This window comes from Enhydra lutris, unplaced genomic scaffold, assembly GCF_002288905.1.
Source record: "Enhydra lutris kenyoni isolate GAN:26980312 unplaced genomic scaffold, ASM228890v2 scaffoldscaffold59, whole genome shotgun sequence".
Lineage (NCBI taxonomy): Eukaryota > Metazoa > Chordata > Mammalia > Carnivora > Mustelidae > Enhydra > Enhydra lutris.
This window is the reverse complement of record NW_019154143.1, coordinates 9,427,978-9,440,965: the sequence shown is the minus strand read 5'-3', so window position 1 is coordinate 9,440,965 and position 12,988 is coordinate 9,427,978. Positions and strand designations below refer to the sequence as shown.

General features: G+C 39.8%; 1 protein-coding gene across 2 annotated transcripts in view; it reads right to left on the bottom strand.

Annotated features, from left to right (window-relative positions):
- Nucleotides 1-12,988, bottom strand: part of LOC111158426 (metastasis associated 1 family member 3) — a 167,726-nt gene that overhangs the window by 22,376 nt on the left and 132,362 nt on the right. Inside the window, exons 12-14 of one of the 2 annotated variants that reach the window (XM_022520432.1) lie at nt 8,989-9,113; nt 4,868-5,019; nt 3,672-3,894 (exon numbers count right to left, since the gene is read on the bottom strand). In XM_022520432.1, the coding sequence (XP_022376140.1) occupies nt 3,672-3,894; nt 4,868-5,019; nt 8,989-9,113 (500 nt within the window). Of the gene's footprint in view, nt 1-3,531; nt 3,895-4,867; nt 5,020-8,988; nt 9,114-12,988 lie in introns of those variants that run through there. The other variant, XM_022520433.1, reaches the window with a different exon arrangement.

The window sequence follows — 12,988 nt, the reverse complement described above, 5'->3', positions numbered from 1 at the left end:
GCATACTAGGTCATTCAAGCTTGGTGTTATCAACTCAGAAACCAGAGTCACCCATGCAAGCTACAGAGGTGACAGGTCAGTCACTTGGACCCACTTCTCCAGGGACTTTGGCTTCATTTACGGAGTCCTGTGAACATACCTACTTCACTCAAACTCAGTTTCTGAGGTTCCTGAATCTCAAATAGTAACCCTGTGCCCATCAGGTGATGGGTGATCGTACAGATGTTTGATAAAGTCCTCAGGAAGCTCAGTGGTCATGTTTGATGGCAAGAACCAAGGAAAAGAACACCATTAACACATCATGACTTTCTTACCAAGGGCTGGGGGAGAAGAGACAGGCTGTCTGAGACTTGACAACCCATGCTATCAGTCTGCAAATTGTGTCAAGGACACAATATCTTTCTGCTTAATAAGCACTATCTCCATGGTAGAACAGGCTCAGGAATTGTACTGATGTTAGTCATTATTGTAATGGACTTGCATATTTACATATAAAGGCGTATTATTAAAAGAGAGAGAAATTTGGGGAATTTGGTTTTAAAAAATCATCTTCTCGCTCTCTCTCTCTATATATATTTGTATTTCTTGAATGTATTTATTTTCAACACGTTGGTGTCAAACTGTATACTTAAGTTTTTAAAATTATTTTTTAAAATAAGAAATGTATTCTCGGGGCACCTGGGTGGCTCAGTCAGTTAAGTATCTGCCTTCGGCTCCAGTCATGATCCCAGAATCCTGGGATCAACCCGACATCAGGCTCCCTGTTCAGTGGGGAGTCTGTTTCTCCCTCTCCCTCTGTCCGTCCCCACTGCTCATGCTTCTCTCTAATACATAAAATAAAATCTTAAACTTTAAAAAAAAGAAAGAAAGAAATGTATTCCCATGGCTCAAAACTGAAAAAGTTTAAAAGAATAAACGGGGGGAGTCTCCTTCCCACCTCACCCCTTTGCCTTAGCCTCCCAGCTTCCCTTCCCAGGGACATTTTTTGTTCTTATGTCTTCTCTGTGATACTTTATGGGTTTACAAAAATTTCCCCCTTTCACTCTACTGTTTTAATACCATTTTCTCAACAAAAATAAAAGGCCAGAAGAGTACTATTGTAATAAGCCCCGCCCCCCCGAAATGTCCTCTAAAAGAATCAACTTGTAAGCCAAGCACTCAGTTACCACTATGCTCTGCACCATCTGAGAATTTGTCTCCTTAGCTCTTCCCCTCACTCTCGCACAGTCTGTCATCCCGTGAACTCTGGCTAGGACACTGATTGTGATAGTGCTGCGAAAGCCAGAAGCCGTGGAAGGGGTCAGCTTCTATAGTGCTTAAAACTTTCAAGTTTACAGGGAAAACTATTGACCTTCCTGAATATTATGAAGAATTACTCTAAAATGCATCAATCAGAGCTCTTGATCCATCCATCCCTATCTTCTGACTTTCATCTCATCTGAACGTAGACTCACACTGCATCACAGGGATTAACTTTTTTGAGGAGGGATGGAGGTCACCGTCGCCCTTAAGAAACCAAGGAAAGCTTACTAAAAAACAATACGCCTATGCTTTCCTGCTGGACCACAGACACGGTTGCCTATGGATATCAAATTATTAAAGGTTTATCTTCTCCAAGATCAAGGGATCTGTTGAAGAGGTACATATAAGACTGGAGAAGATGATGTAAGAATCAATTAGATGCTAGAGGAGTGTATTAGTTCCTTGTCTGGGAAAAAAACAAACAAACAGTAGATGGCTGCTGAAACTTTGTAATTCTAAATTTCAAGGTAAAATTGAGAATGTGATTCCATATGTAACTTGACCAAAAAAGGAAAATGCAAAATAAAATATGCTCCTTGAATCTCATCACACCAAATGACTCTGTTCTTTTATTATTATTATTATTATTATAGCTATTTGAGTATAGAAATAAAACACATGTAATTTAACTTTGACCCCCCCCCCCCTTTTAGTAGTATGGCTTTTCAATTGAGGAATAATACATAAAATGAGGTAACAGTAAAATACACTTCATTGAAGAATAATAAAAATAAAGGCAATTTGCATATTAACTGAGAAACTAACAGAGGAGCCATGGGAAACAGGAGCTTCCTCAGCTGCCAATTTAGTTGGTGATGATTTCTTTTCCATTCATAGGAACAAAGATGATACTGGATCCTGGCCAATTTTAATGGAAGAATTTCACTCAATTCTCTTTCTCATATGTTTTATTATCCTGTTTAGATAAGAAACTCTATCAATGTGCTCTAAATCAGCTAAGCAGTCTGGATGGACGCAAATATTTTCCAGTTCCTTAAAATGGTTAAGAAAATGGTAAGAGCATAAATCCATGCACTCAGAGATGCTAGCACGAAATATCAGTAACAGCCTAAGTTCCAAACACACATGAGTCTAATGGAGCTAAATTCCCCTCCACGGGACTCAGAGAACAGTGCCATTTTCCCCCCTCTTTACAAAGCACTTTTCTTCTCCTTATAAAGCTTTTACCCTTAAGTTGTAAAGCCTTTCAACCATTCTGCTGAAAATCATCTCAGGGAACAAAAAATGATTTTCAATTATCACTGCTTATATGGATACTCTTCTTAAATCAAAATGGAACATCTCATAATGAGAAATTTTTTTTCTCACAAAGAAAGGGCATCTACTGGATGTCTGTAAGGTTTCCTATCTATCCATTAAGCCAGAAGCAAGTTTGCTCATCCTTTAAGGGAGAAAGTTGCATGGCTCTAACTTGGCAGCCAGGCCTGAGACTAAACATGGCAAGACTAGAATCAGAGCTGGCACATGAAGTATGGATACATTTTAGGGGTACATGGTAATAACAGAACCACCCACAATTCACTGATACACATGACCTTTGTTCTAACAACAACAAAAAAAAGAAACATAAGCAAGACTGAGCATGTTGAAAATGACAGTAACAGTCATGTACATGGTATGCAGTAGTATATGTATGATTATGAAATGGAAACCAAATCGGACAAATAGAAAGAATGCTCAACCATAAATTTGGTCACTAGCCTCTAAAAACTAAATATGTATTTTCAGAAAAGTCACTCAAAGGCATTAAAACCTATTCATAATTTGCTCCATCTTCCAATAATGTCCACAATCGTGTTTGTTATGAAGCCCTGTGAATTTCCATAATATTGTATGACTGTAAAAGGTTCACGGGAAAATGAGAGATTTATAAAGACATGCAATTTCTAATGAATGTAAATTGGCAAATTTTATTCAAACCTAATGAGGCCATGCAGACTGCATGTCTCATCTCTGGGGCTTCATCGGGACACCGTCCTTCGGGGTTACATCACAGCACGACCTTACAGGTCAGAGTGCCTTCTCGGAAGGGCGCTCGGGCAATCCCACCCCGGCAAGACCTCCCTGGACAAGGGTGCCTCCCCCCATTTCTCTGCTGAGCACTGTCCACTCTGCAGAGGGACTTCCAGTGTCTCCTTTTTAGGTTGGCATGATACAAATGGCAGCAGACAAAAACAATGTTAAAAAAATAAACCAAATAAAAGGCTGTACACAAGAACTTATGTTTATTGCCAACAAAAACAAAAACAAAACAAAACAAAAAAAAACAAACAAAAAAGAGAGATAGGCAAGGAGAGAAAATGGTCAGAAGCACAACACATAAGGTTAAGAATTTAAAAGCATCTTACATTCTGCCCTAATGGCAGCATAATTAATAGGAACAAACGGCCGTCTTGCTGCCTGCCGCAGCCGGAGGGTATTTTTGCAGACCTGACGAGCAAATTTTGTGAAATACGTAGTGTGAAGGAAGAAAGCTTGGCGAGTCTTCACTGCAGACTTTGGGCTCCCCGTGTTTCGGACTGGCATCCCCTGCATGGCCTGGCGAGACATGTGACTCCTAACACGGGGGTCCTGCAAAAGGAGACATCGGCAGACACGTGAAGGATAGAATGCCACTGGCATCGGGCTCGAAGAAATGGCAAGTTTTACATTTTCCACTGAAGCAACTATAACTTAACACCCTACCCCCAAAGGAGAAAATTTAGAGCTATGCATTTTTGAGAAGAGGGCAGGTAGAGAAGAAAACTGGGTAGGGATGGGAGGGTGTGTTATCCTGCATTTTTGTTTTTTAAGTTTCTCTTTTACTTCCAGTTCGTTAACATACAGCGTTACATTACTTTCAGGTGCACAATATAGGAACTCAATACTTCCAGACATCACCCTGTGCTCGTCACAACAAGGGCACTCCTTCCTCTACTTTGGTTTTTAAATTGACATTGAAATCACCTTCACAATCATAAAAAACTGCCAAGGGGGTTAATTATTTTATTCTTGTAATAGTGAAGGAGTCCTGAGATCCTGTTAGCCCTTAAAAAGAAGTCTCCCTTGGTCGACCTAAGTGCTTATACCTGCAATTTATGAGAATTTTACCAAAATCACATTTCACCTGTTGTTCACCTTAAGACTGAGTCCATACCACCTTCTTGTCCCTCCTAGGATAGCCCAGGGGCAGGAAAACGTTCAATTCCTATTTACTACTTTATGTAGTAAGACATATTTCTGACAGTATTTAAAGGTTGCAAACTGTTTTCAAAAAAAGCAATTAAAACATTTAATTTGTAAACTCTCTACTTAGGCTGACACTTCCTACACACTTTGTTCCTTTGTCTGAGTAATCACACAAGAACAATATTTTGAATACCTAGAAAAACGTGACTTGTCCCTGCCCTCTCTCCACGCCCACCTTAAATATGAATGGTGTTATGTTTAGTTATAAAAAACAGCTTTGTTTGCTTTTAAGTTATCCTGTACTGTACTTGTGTTTCCAAGGAGTATCGAGCCATTGAATGACATTTCTCAACATAAAAGATTGACGCTCATATACCTCTGTAGTTGGGCTGGGCGATAACTTCTCTTCCTCTGACTGGGTGGGCATTTTCAGGCCTCCATATTTTTTCCAATAGAGCCAACAGGTCGCACACAATCGACACTGCATATTAGGTGGGCCCCAAGAATACCACTGATGAGACTGTGTAGCTAAAGACAGAGGAAAAATATGAAAACAAACAAAGAGTGCTGTATGATTTGTAACATCAATACGCATACCATCAAATATGTTAAAAATACTCCAAAGGCATCTTTAGTTTATGATGTTACTTTTCTTTCCCCAGTTCACCAAACATAAACGTCTAATACATGCATGTATTTTTCAAGACTCCGAATTCATTAAACCATTTATTTTTATATATATCGAGTATTTGTGGCTCTTGTTAAGAGAAGCTGTTAGATGAAGTATCCTAAATAACATACTGGGCTATTACTGAGGGAGTTTTGTTGACTAATGTGTACGTTTCTGGAAATAAGTTATCAGAAAGGTATTATTATTATTAGATTAGTGTTTACAGTCTAAGTCTGGGTCTCCAAACCGATGGTTCAGAAACTACCTCAGAGTTTACAGTGCTGAGAGAGGCCCCACTTAATGAAGGCAGGAATCTGTCAGAAATAAGTAACTGTTTTCCATTTCCTTATTTTACTAAATGAACAAAATAAATAATCATTTTAATAATTCTCCCCTTAAAAACAGAATCCCTTTCAAGACTACTTAAGTTCAAGATCAAGTAAGCATACGCAGCCAAGATCATGGAATGCTTAAGATCTAATAACCTGGCTGATTTATCACTTAGCGAACACTGCAAGCCGTTGTCAGTTTTGTTCTGCTCTTTGAATTAATGCCGTATAACCTGCAACGTATTCCCACAATGGATCTGAAGTTTAAGATAGGAAACACTGGCACTGAAACATTAACTTTATGAAGTACATAAAAATTATTATAATTCTCTACATTTGCCTTAGAATACCTTCCCCCTGATTTTTAAGTTACCTTCATCAGGTCAAAATGTTCAAACAGTACATCTACATCAAGGTGTCAACTAACCCTTCACAAGCCAATGTCAAAAACAGAAAATATGCAGACCATTACAATCAAACTGTGGCTTAGTTTATGAAGAATAATACTGTGCACCCATCATGTGTTATTTTTAGTGGACTCCTTGCAAACAGCAGCCTCAAAACCTTTCCTCTTATAATTTAGAAACAATAACTCAAATAATTTGATTTTTTTAAAACACAAATTTTAAGAATCCTAAATATTAGGCATGGACCTATTTTTTATTCTGAATATAAAATTTCACTCATTTAAATAGACAGTTTTACCCAAGTTAACCATGACATGGCATTTTAGTATTTGTCAACAAACACCTCTCCTCTTACATAATTAACTCAAATGCAATTAAAAAGTGACCTGTGTGGCACAGTCAATTGAATGTCTGACTCTTGATTTCCGCTCAGGTCATGATTCAGGGTCATGAGACTGAGCCCTGCATCAGGCTGACAAGTCTGCTCAAGATTCTCTCTCTCTCCATCTCTCTCTGCCCCGCCCCCTGTGCTCTCTCTCTCTCTCTCTCTCTCAAATATATCAAATCTTTTTTTAATAAATAAAATCTTTTTAAAAATGTGACAAAAAGAAAACACCAAATTTTATCTCTATAAAGATAAAACTTACATGCATGTTATATTTTATATTATCTAATGAGTCTAAAATAAGTATTATAAAAATCATTTACTTGATATGCACACATAAAAATGACAGAATAATTATTTAAAGGGATATGTGAGACTACGTATGAGTGAAAAAGGGGTAAGTCAAAAATAAGACAGATTAAGCCACCACTTGTCTTCATGATTCTTTTTATTTTCATTTAAATACAAATAAACTTCAATATCTAAGAGTTTCCAATTCAAAGACACTCATGATACAATACATATAAAATTATCACCAAAAGAATTTAATTTTCCACAAATTATTTCACTTTATGCTTCCATGGTGCAGAAAAATGGTTAGAAATGTACCATTTCTATGAAGTCAGCAATTTGCCTGGATCATACTTTCCTTGGTTTCAGGTAAGGTAATTATATGACCTGTTTTTATTTTCATTTATTTATTTATTTTTAGAGAGTGAGGGGGGAGGGGCAGAGGGTGAGAGAGACTATTAAGCAGAGTCCACACCCAACACGGGGTTCAATCTCATGACCTTGAGATCATGACCTGAGCAGAAATCAAATCAGATGCTTAACCAACTGAGCCACCCTAGGCACCCCTATGTGACCTGGTTTTAAAAGTCTTTTCTAGAGGAGTGCCTCGCTTCAGCTGATAGAGCATATAGCTCTTAATCTTGGGGTTGTGAGTTTAAGCCCCATACTGGGTACACAGATTAGTTACAAAAATAAAAAAGAAAAGTCTTTTTTTTTTTTTTAATTTTTAAAATTTATTTGACAGAGAGAGACACAGCAAGAGAGGGAACACAAGCAGGGAGAGTGGGAGAGGGAGAAGCAGGCTTCCTGCCAAGCAGGGAGCCCAACGCGGGGCTCGACCCCAGCACCCTGGGATCATGACCTCAGCCGAAGGCAGAAGCTTAATGACTGAGCCACCCAGGTGCCCCTTAATAAAAGTCTTTTCTAAAGCGAAGCTTGGTGTGTAGTATAGAGCAGAGGCCGCAATGTCCCTCTTTCCCATGCCCTTAGGGTACTAAGCTACATTGTTCCCCTCCAAAGAGCTGTTGAAAGAAAAAATTGGGCACCAAGTAGACTTTCAATAAATATTAGTTTCCTTCCCTCTCCCACCCCAGGCCACTTTGACTATAAGGAAACATGGATTATAATGTCATTGATGTCCAGGAACAGATTATGCTATTGTTTGAGATTTTAAATATATGAAAACACAAAAAGTGAGTAGGACCTGGCTGGCTCAGTTGGTAGAACATGCGACTCTCGGGGTTGTGAGTTTGAGCCCCACAGTGGGTGCAGAGATTAGTTAAAAAAAAAAAAAAATCTTAAAAATACAAAAAATGGGGAGGGGAAGCCAAGAGAGAGACAATAAAATAGCAAGAAGTTTTAAAAAGTGCATTGGGGTGCCTGTGTGGCTCAGTCGATTAAATATCCAACTCTTAATTTTGGTTCAGGTCATGATCTCAAGGTGGTAACAATCAAGTCCCACATCTGGCTCTGCACTGGGCATGGAGCCTGCTTAAGATTCTCTTTCCCCGGGGCACCTGGGTGGCTCAGTGGGTTAAAGCCTCTGCCTTCGGCTCAGGTCATGGTCCTGGTGTCCTGGGATCGAGCCCCACATCGGGCTCTGTGCTCTGCAGGGAGCCTGCTTCCCACCTCTCTCTATCTGTCTGCTTCTCTGCCTACTTGTGATCTCTGTCTGTCAAATAAATAAATAAAATCTTTAAAAAAAAAAAAAGAAAAAAAAAAAAAAGATTCTCTTTCCCCCTCCTAACTCTGCTGCTCCCCTGCCCCTGCTTGTGCCTGTGCACACACTCTCTCTAATGAATGAATGAATGAATACATAAATAAATAAGTTTCTTAAAAAGGGTATCAATTACTCCATCTCACCAAACCAATTTAACATCCAGGTCAAATCAACTGTAATACTGCCCATGTCTGATAGGATTCAGAGATGGACAGATACTGATAAATACATGGGGGCCCTGAAAGCAAAGGCAAACATCGTAGGACAGCTTCTCCCAAACCAGTGCGCTCTGACAGAACCGGGTCTGAGGATTACAAATAGCACCTCATCCACACACAGGTCTTCCTGACAGAATTTTCTGGAGCCTTTGTCAAAGTATACTAAAAAACTCCAAAATAGGATTTGGTGTATTCTGTGGGACAGGGTCTGCACAAAGCCAGCAACAGCTCTGAACGCAGCTTGGCCAACACTGCCGTGGGATGCTCCACAGAGCACCCCACAGAAGCAAAGCAGAGGAAACCCAAGACCAAACTTCAGTGTCCAGGCCAAAGGGAAGGGTGGCCATGTCCTCCCACGGTCCTGCTCTCTGAGCCGTGAGCCTTAGGCGCGGCGAGAGGGCCGCTCCACACCTCCCACCCCGCGGAGCCGCCACAGGGCCGCGCGCCTCGTCACAGGCCGCGAAGGAGACAACTTACCGTAGCAGCTCTCACAGGCTCGCCCTAGGAGGGGATTCTGTGGCTGGAATGTGGTCCCCACGGCTCCATTCACAGCACCAGGTTTGCCATTGCTGGCAGATATTTGGTTGGGATTTGGTTTGCTGCTTTCAATGAAATATAAAGTGAGGTGATAAAAATGACTTGTATAACAAGGCAGAAGCCTCTCCATCTCACTGCTGTTTTATCTTAACTACATATAAACACCTGAATGTTTGGTAAAGAAGAAATAAGCTGGCAGAAGTAAGGTGTCAAAATGAACTCAAACCATTCATCTGTACAGAACAAGGGTGCGTAAGAATCAATCTCTTACTCCTGATACGCACAAAGTAAACACAGCCACTAGCTCTCCTTCACCCGGATGCGATTTCCTTAGAACACCCTCTGATGCTTTTGAAGGATACACGTTCCAAACTCTAACACTTGTCATGGATTCTTCTGAGAATAAAAGGTAATTTTTTGGATCAAATAAATTAGCTAAAAGCAGTGTGTTGTGTTTAGAGAAAACCACCACGCCTTTCCTGTTGCTGGTGTGGAAGCTGTTGATAGTGCGCTGGCTCTTGAGGAAACTGCACAAAAGCCACGTGTTCAACAAAGACACTGTGGGCGTCAACAGAGCATATCTCTGGAACATAAGTTGGCATTTCAAGGGATTTAACCATTCATGATAATAATTTCTACATCTGATTTTTTATGAGAAAGATTACATAGTGCTTGAAATTTAAAAAGCCAACAAGTATATTTTGAGGTTTTTCTTTTTTAGAAAAAATTTTTAGGTCAAGAAGGAGACATCTATCAAGTGTTTACATGCAAATTTCCCAGATGCCATAATGCCTTAGAAACAGGGAGCCCAGATTACCTTGGTACTTACTTGGAGCAAACAAGGCTAACTAACTTTTCCCCATGTGGGGTCAGCTAACTCCCATGCTTATAAAGCCATGCCCTAGAATACTACACAGGTGCCCATGATATGTTCTCAAATAAACTCAGAATTTATTAAACATATTTATTCAGTGCCTAGTAAACAAAGTGCCTAATCTCAAGGAGCTTTCATTCTAGAGGAGCTTTCCTGTCTATCTGCTAGACGAAACCAGGCAAAATAAACTAGTCAGCCATTTGCTAGCAATGAATGCTGAATGACTAAATGCAGACCATACGCTACCTCCCCACGGCTACTGAAATGACAAGAGTTCACAACTACCAAGACACCTGGAGTCTCAACACAGGGTTGGCTCAGAAGTTTCCTCTTTACTGCTCCCCATTTCTTCACTTCCATTTACCAGTGAAAGCCTAATGTGTAAATGTGGCTTGACAGCAAATTAAGATTTCTTTCTGGCATTGTTACTGTAACTCCTAGATGATGCCTCACCACCATCCCAGAAGAAATCATTTAACCTCCGTGTGCACTAGGTCCCCATTCTGTAATAGGGCTATTATCTACACTTCTAACCTGTGCCAGCAATGTATTTTGAAGACAAATCATTTTTTAAAACACATTTTAAACAAGCCAGAACGTGTTTCTCTTCTTATAGTTTGCAGCTGAAAATGTACATGATTAGAAGTGGTGACTTATAACGACTAAGATTTCCAAAGGTACGTAATATTTCTGTTTTTTAAGAATCTACTAGATATAGATAAAAAGAATGTCCCCTTAAATCAAATGACTGAATCCCAGAAGGCTTCCCCCAAAATATGAAAATTTCTGACATTTAACCCAGGGCTAAATATACGTGTTGAAAAAGAGCTAATAGAAATTTATAGGTGAGCTGCCTGAAAAAAAGAATGAAAGCAAATACAACCTTAGCTGTTCAACTGAATTTTGCATGTTATTTGACTGAATGAACCACTGGTCTTAACCGTAATAATCATAAAAGGAAAACAAGTATGCAAAGACCCAATGAACATAGATATGTGAATCATTTGAAATCCATTTTGCAAATCCAAGTACCTACGGGTTAATTTTCAGGTGACAGATGATTTCGATGTGACCATCTGAATAAACTTTTACTCTAAGACAAACATACAAAAGAAGTTTTTAAAGCTGCATTATTTGAAACTGTCCTTTTAGCTAATGCCCAAACCCCTCCTCCCTCGTCTGTATTCCAGATTCTATCCCTACTCCCCTCTTGAGAACTTTGTACATTCGATTCTCTTTTCTGGACCCTCTTCATTGTCATGTAAACATATTTCTCTAACTTCAAAAACTCTATTACTCTTTTCCAACATACCCCTCAAAGCAAAGAACCCCGTCGAATGACCCTTCCAGCCAGTTTTGCCCAGAGCTGCCCATCTCGACAGTTTGCAGTTCCTTGGCTCACACTCAGTCCTCGGCCACTTCATTAAAGATGATCACTGACCCACTGCCACGCTGCTAAATTCAGGCTATTTGTCATCAACATCTGACATAATTAACTAATTAATCTCTTCCCCTCCCTGAAACACACTCCTCTCTCAGCTTTTGTGATAATGTACTCACCTTGCTCTTCTACTTTTTCTGATACATAAATCCTGGATTCCTTCAGCCTTGGTCTAAGACCCTTTTTACTTCTTGCTCCTCTAAGAAAGCTCATCTGTGTTTCAAACACAGTATTATATGCTGATGAAGCTCAAATCTGTATCTCTAGAGCAAAACTTTCTCCTGAACTTAAGACCAATATATCTGACATCACATTCAACACCTCTTTTTGCACAGAGCAAACTCAAAATGACCTAGCCTGCTTCTCTGCTAGTTTCTTAGCTTGGTGAAGCACAGCAATCCACCTAGCTGTGCTGTCCAGAAGTCTGGACCTCTAGCTTGACATCTCCCCTCTATCCTTCCATATAAGTCAGTCACCTCCGAGTGGTGTACCATTTCCAGGATCACAACTCCAGGTCAAGCTACTGTCACCTTTCTTCTTCAAGAACTTCATAATTGGGTCCCCTTACATCCACTATTACCCCCCATCCCCAAACCATTATCTAAAATAGAGCCAGTGGTCTTAAATCACAAATTTGATCATGACACTTACTTGTTTAAAATCCATTTCCACTGTTTATCAGATGGGTAAACTCCTGGCCCTACCAATACCAGCCTCCCACAGCTCAACACTCTCTTAAGAGACACCAGCTCCTGCCTTTGTCTCAGCTCCTTAACTACTGCTCTGCCCTTCCAGTCTCAGGATCTCCTTGGCCTGGAAAGCCTCCATCACCTGGTTAATTCCTCTTCCTTCTCCAGAGATCACGCAAGCTCACTTCCACAAGGAATCTTTCCTGACAGCATCAACTGAGCCTGGTTCTCCTGTACAAATTCTCATAAAAACTATTCCGTTCTTCTCCATCACAGTACTTGTCACACTAGGTGACTGTTTGGCATCTGCCTCCCCCACACTAGAAGGCAGGCTGTCTTCTTAACCTTTCTACCTCTAGTAGTGAACAGAGTGCTCTGCATACAGGAGACGGCTGGGCTCAAGCGAATGGCAACATAAAATAATTCTTAATTATTTGTTTCAAAATACTTGTTTTCAGAGTTAATTGTGAAATTCTTCGAAGGACTCAGATTCTTATCCAACTCAAAATAACTTCATAACTTCTATTTATGTGGAAGATTTATATAACTTTTAAAAAGTTATGATTAGAAACTGTCTTGTTCTCCAAACATCATTCACTAAGATCAGGCTGGCATCCTAAATATTTTCAGTTCTGTGGATATTACAATTTCTGTCACAACCTCTGAATGCTGCCATCCAAGCATGAAAGCAGATATAAATAATACATAAATGAATGAGTATGGCTGTGTTCCAATGACACCTTATTTAAAAAAGTAGGTAGCAGGTCAGATTTGGCCTGTAGACTATAGTTTGCTGGTCTTTGCCTTAGATCAAGACTCCAACGAATTCCATGCAAAACATATGGAAACAATTCTCTGGGTTACTTGGTGAAAACTGGTTAGATGTACTTTCCCTTTGATGTAACAGCACTACAATGCACAAGAAAGCTGCCGTGC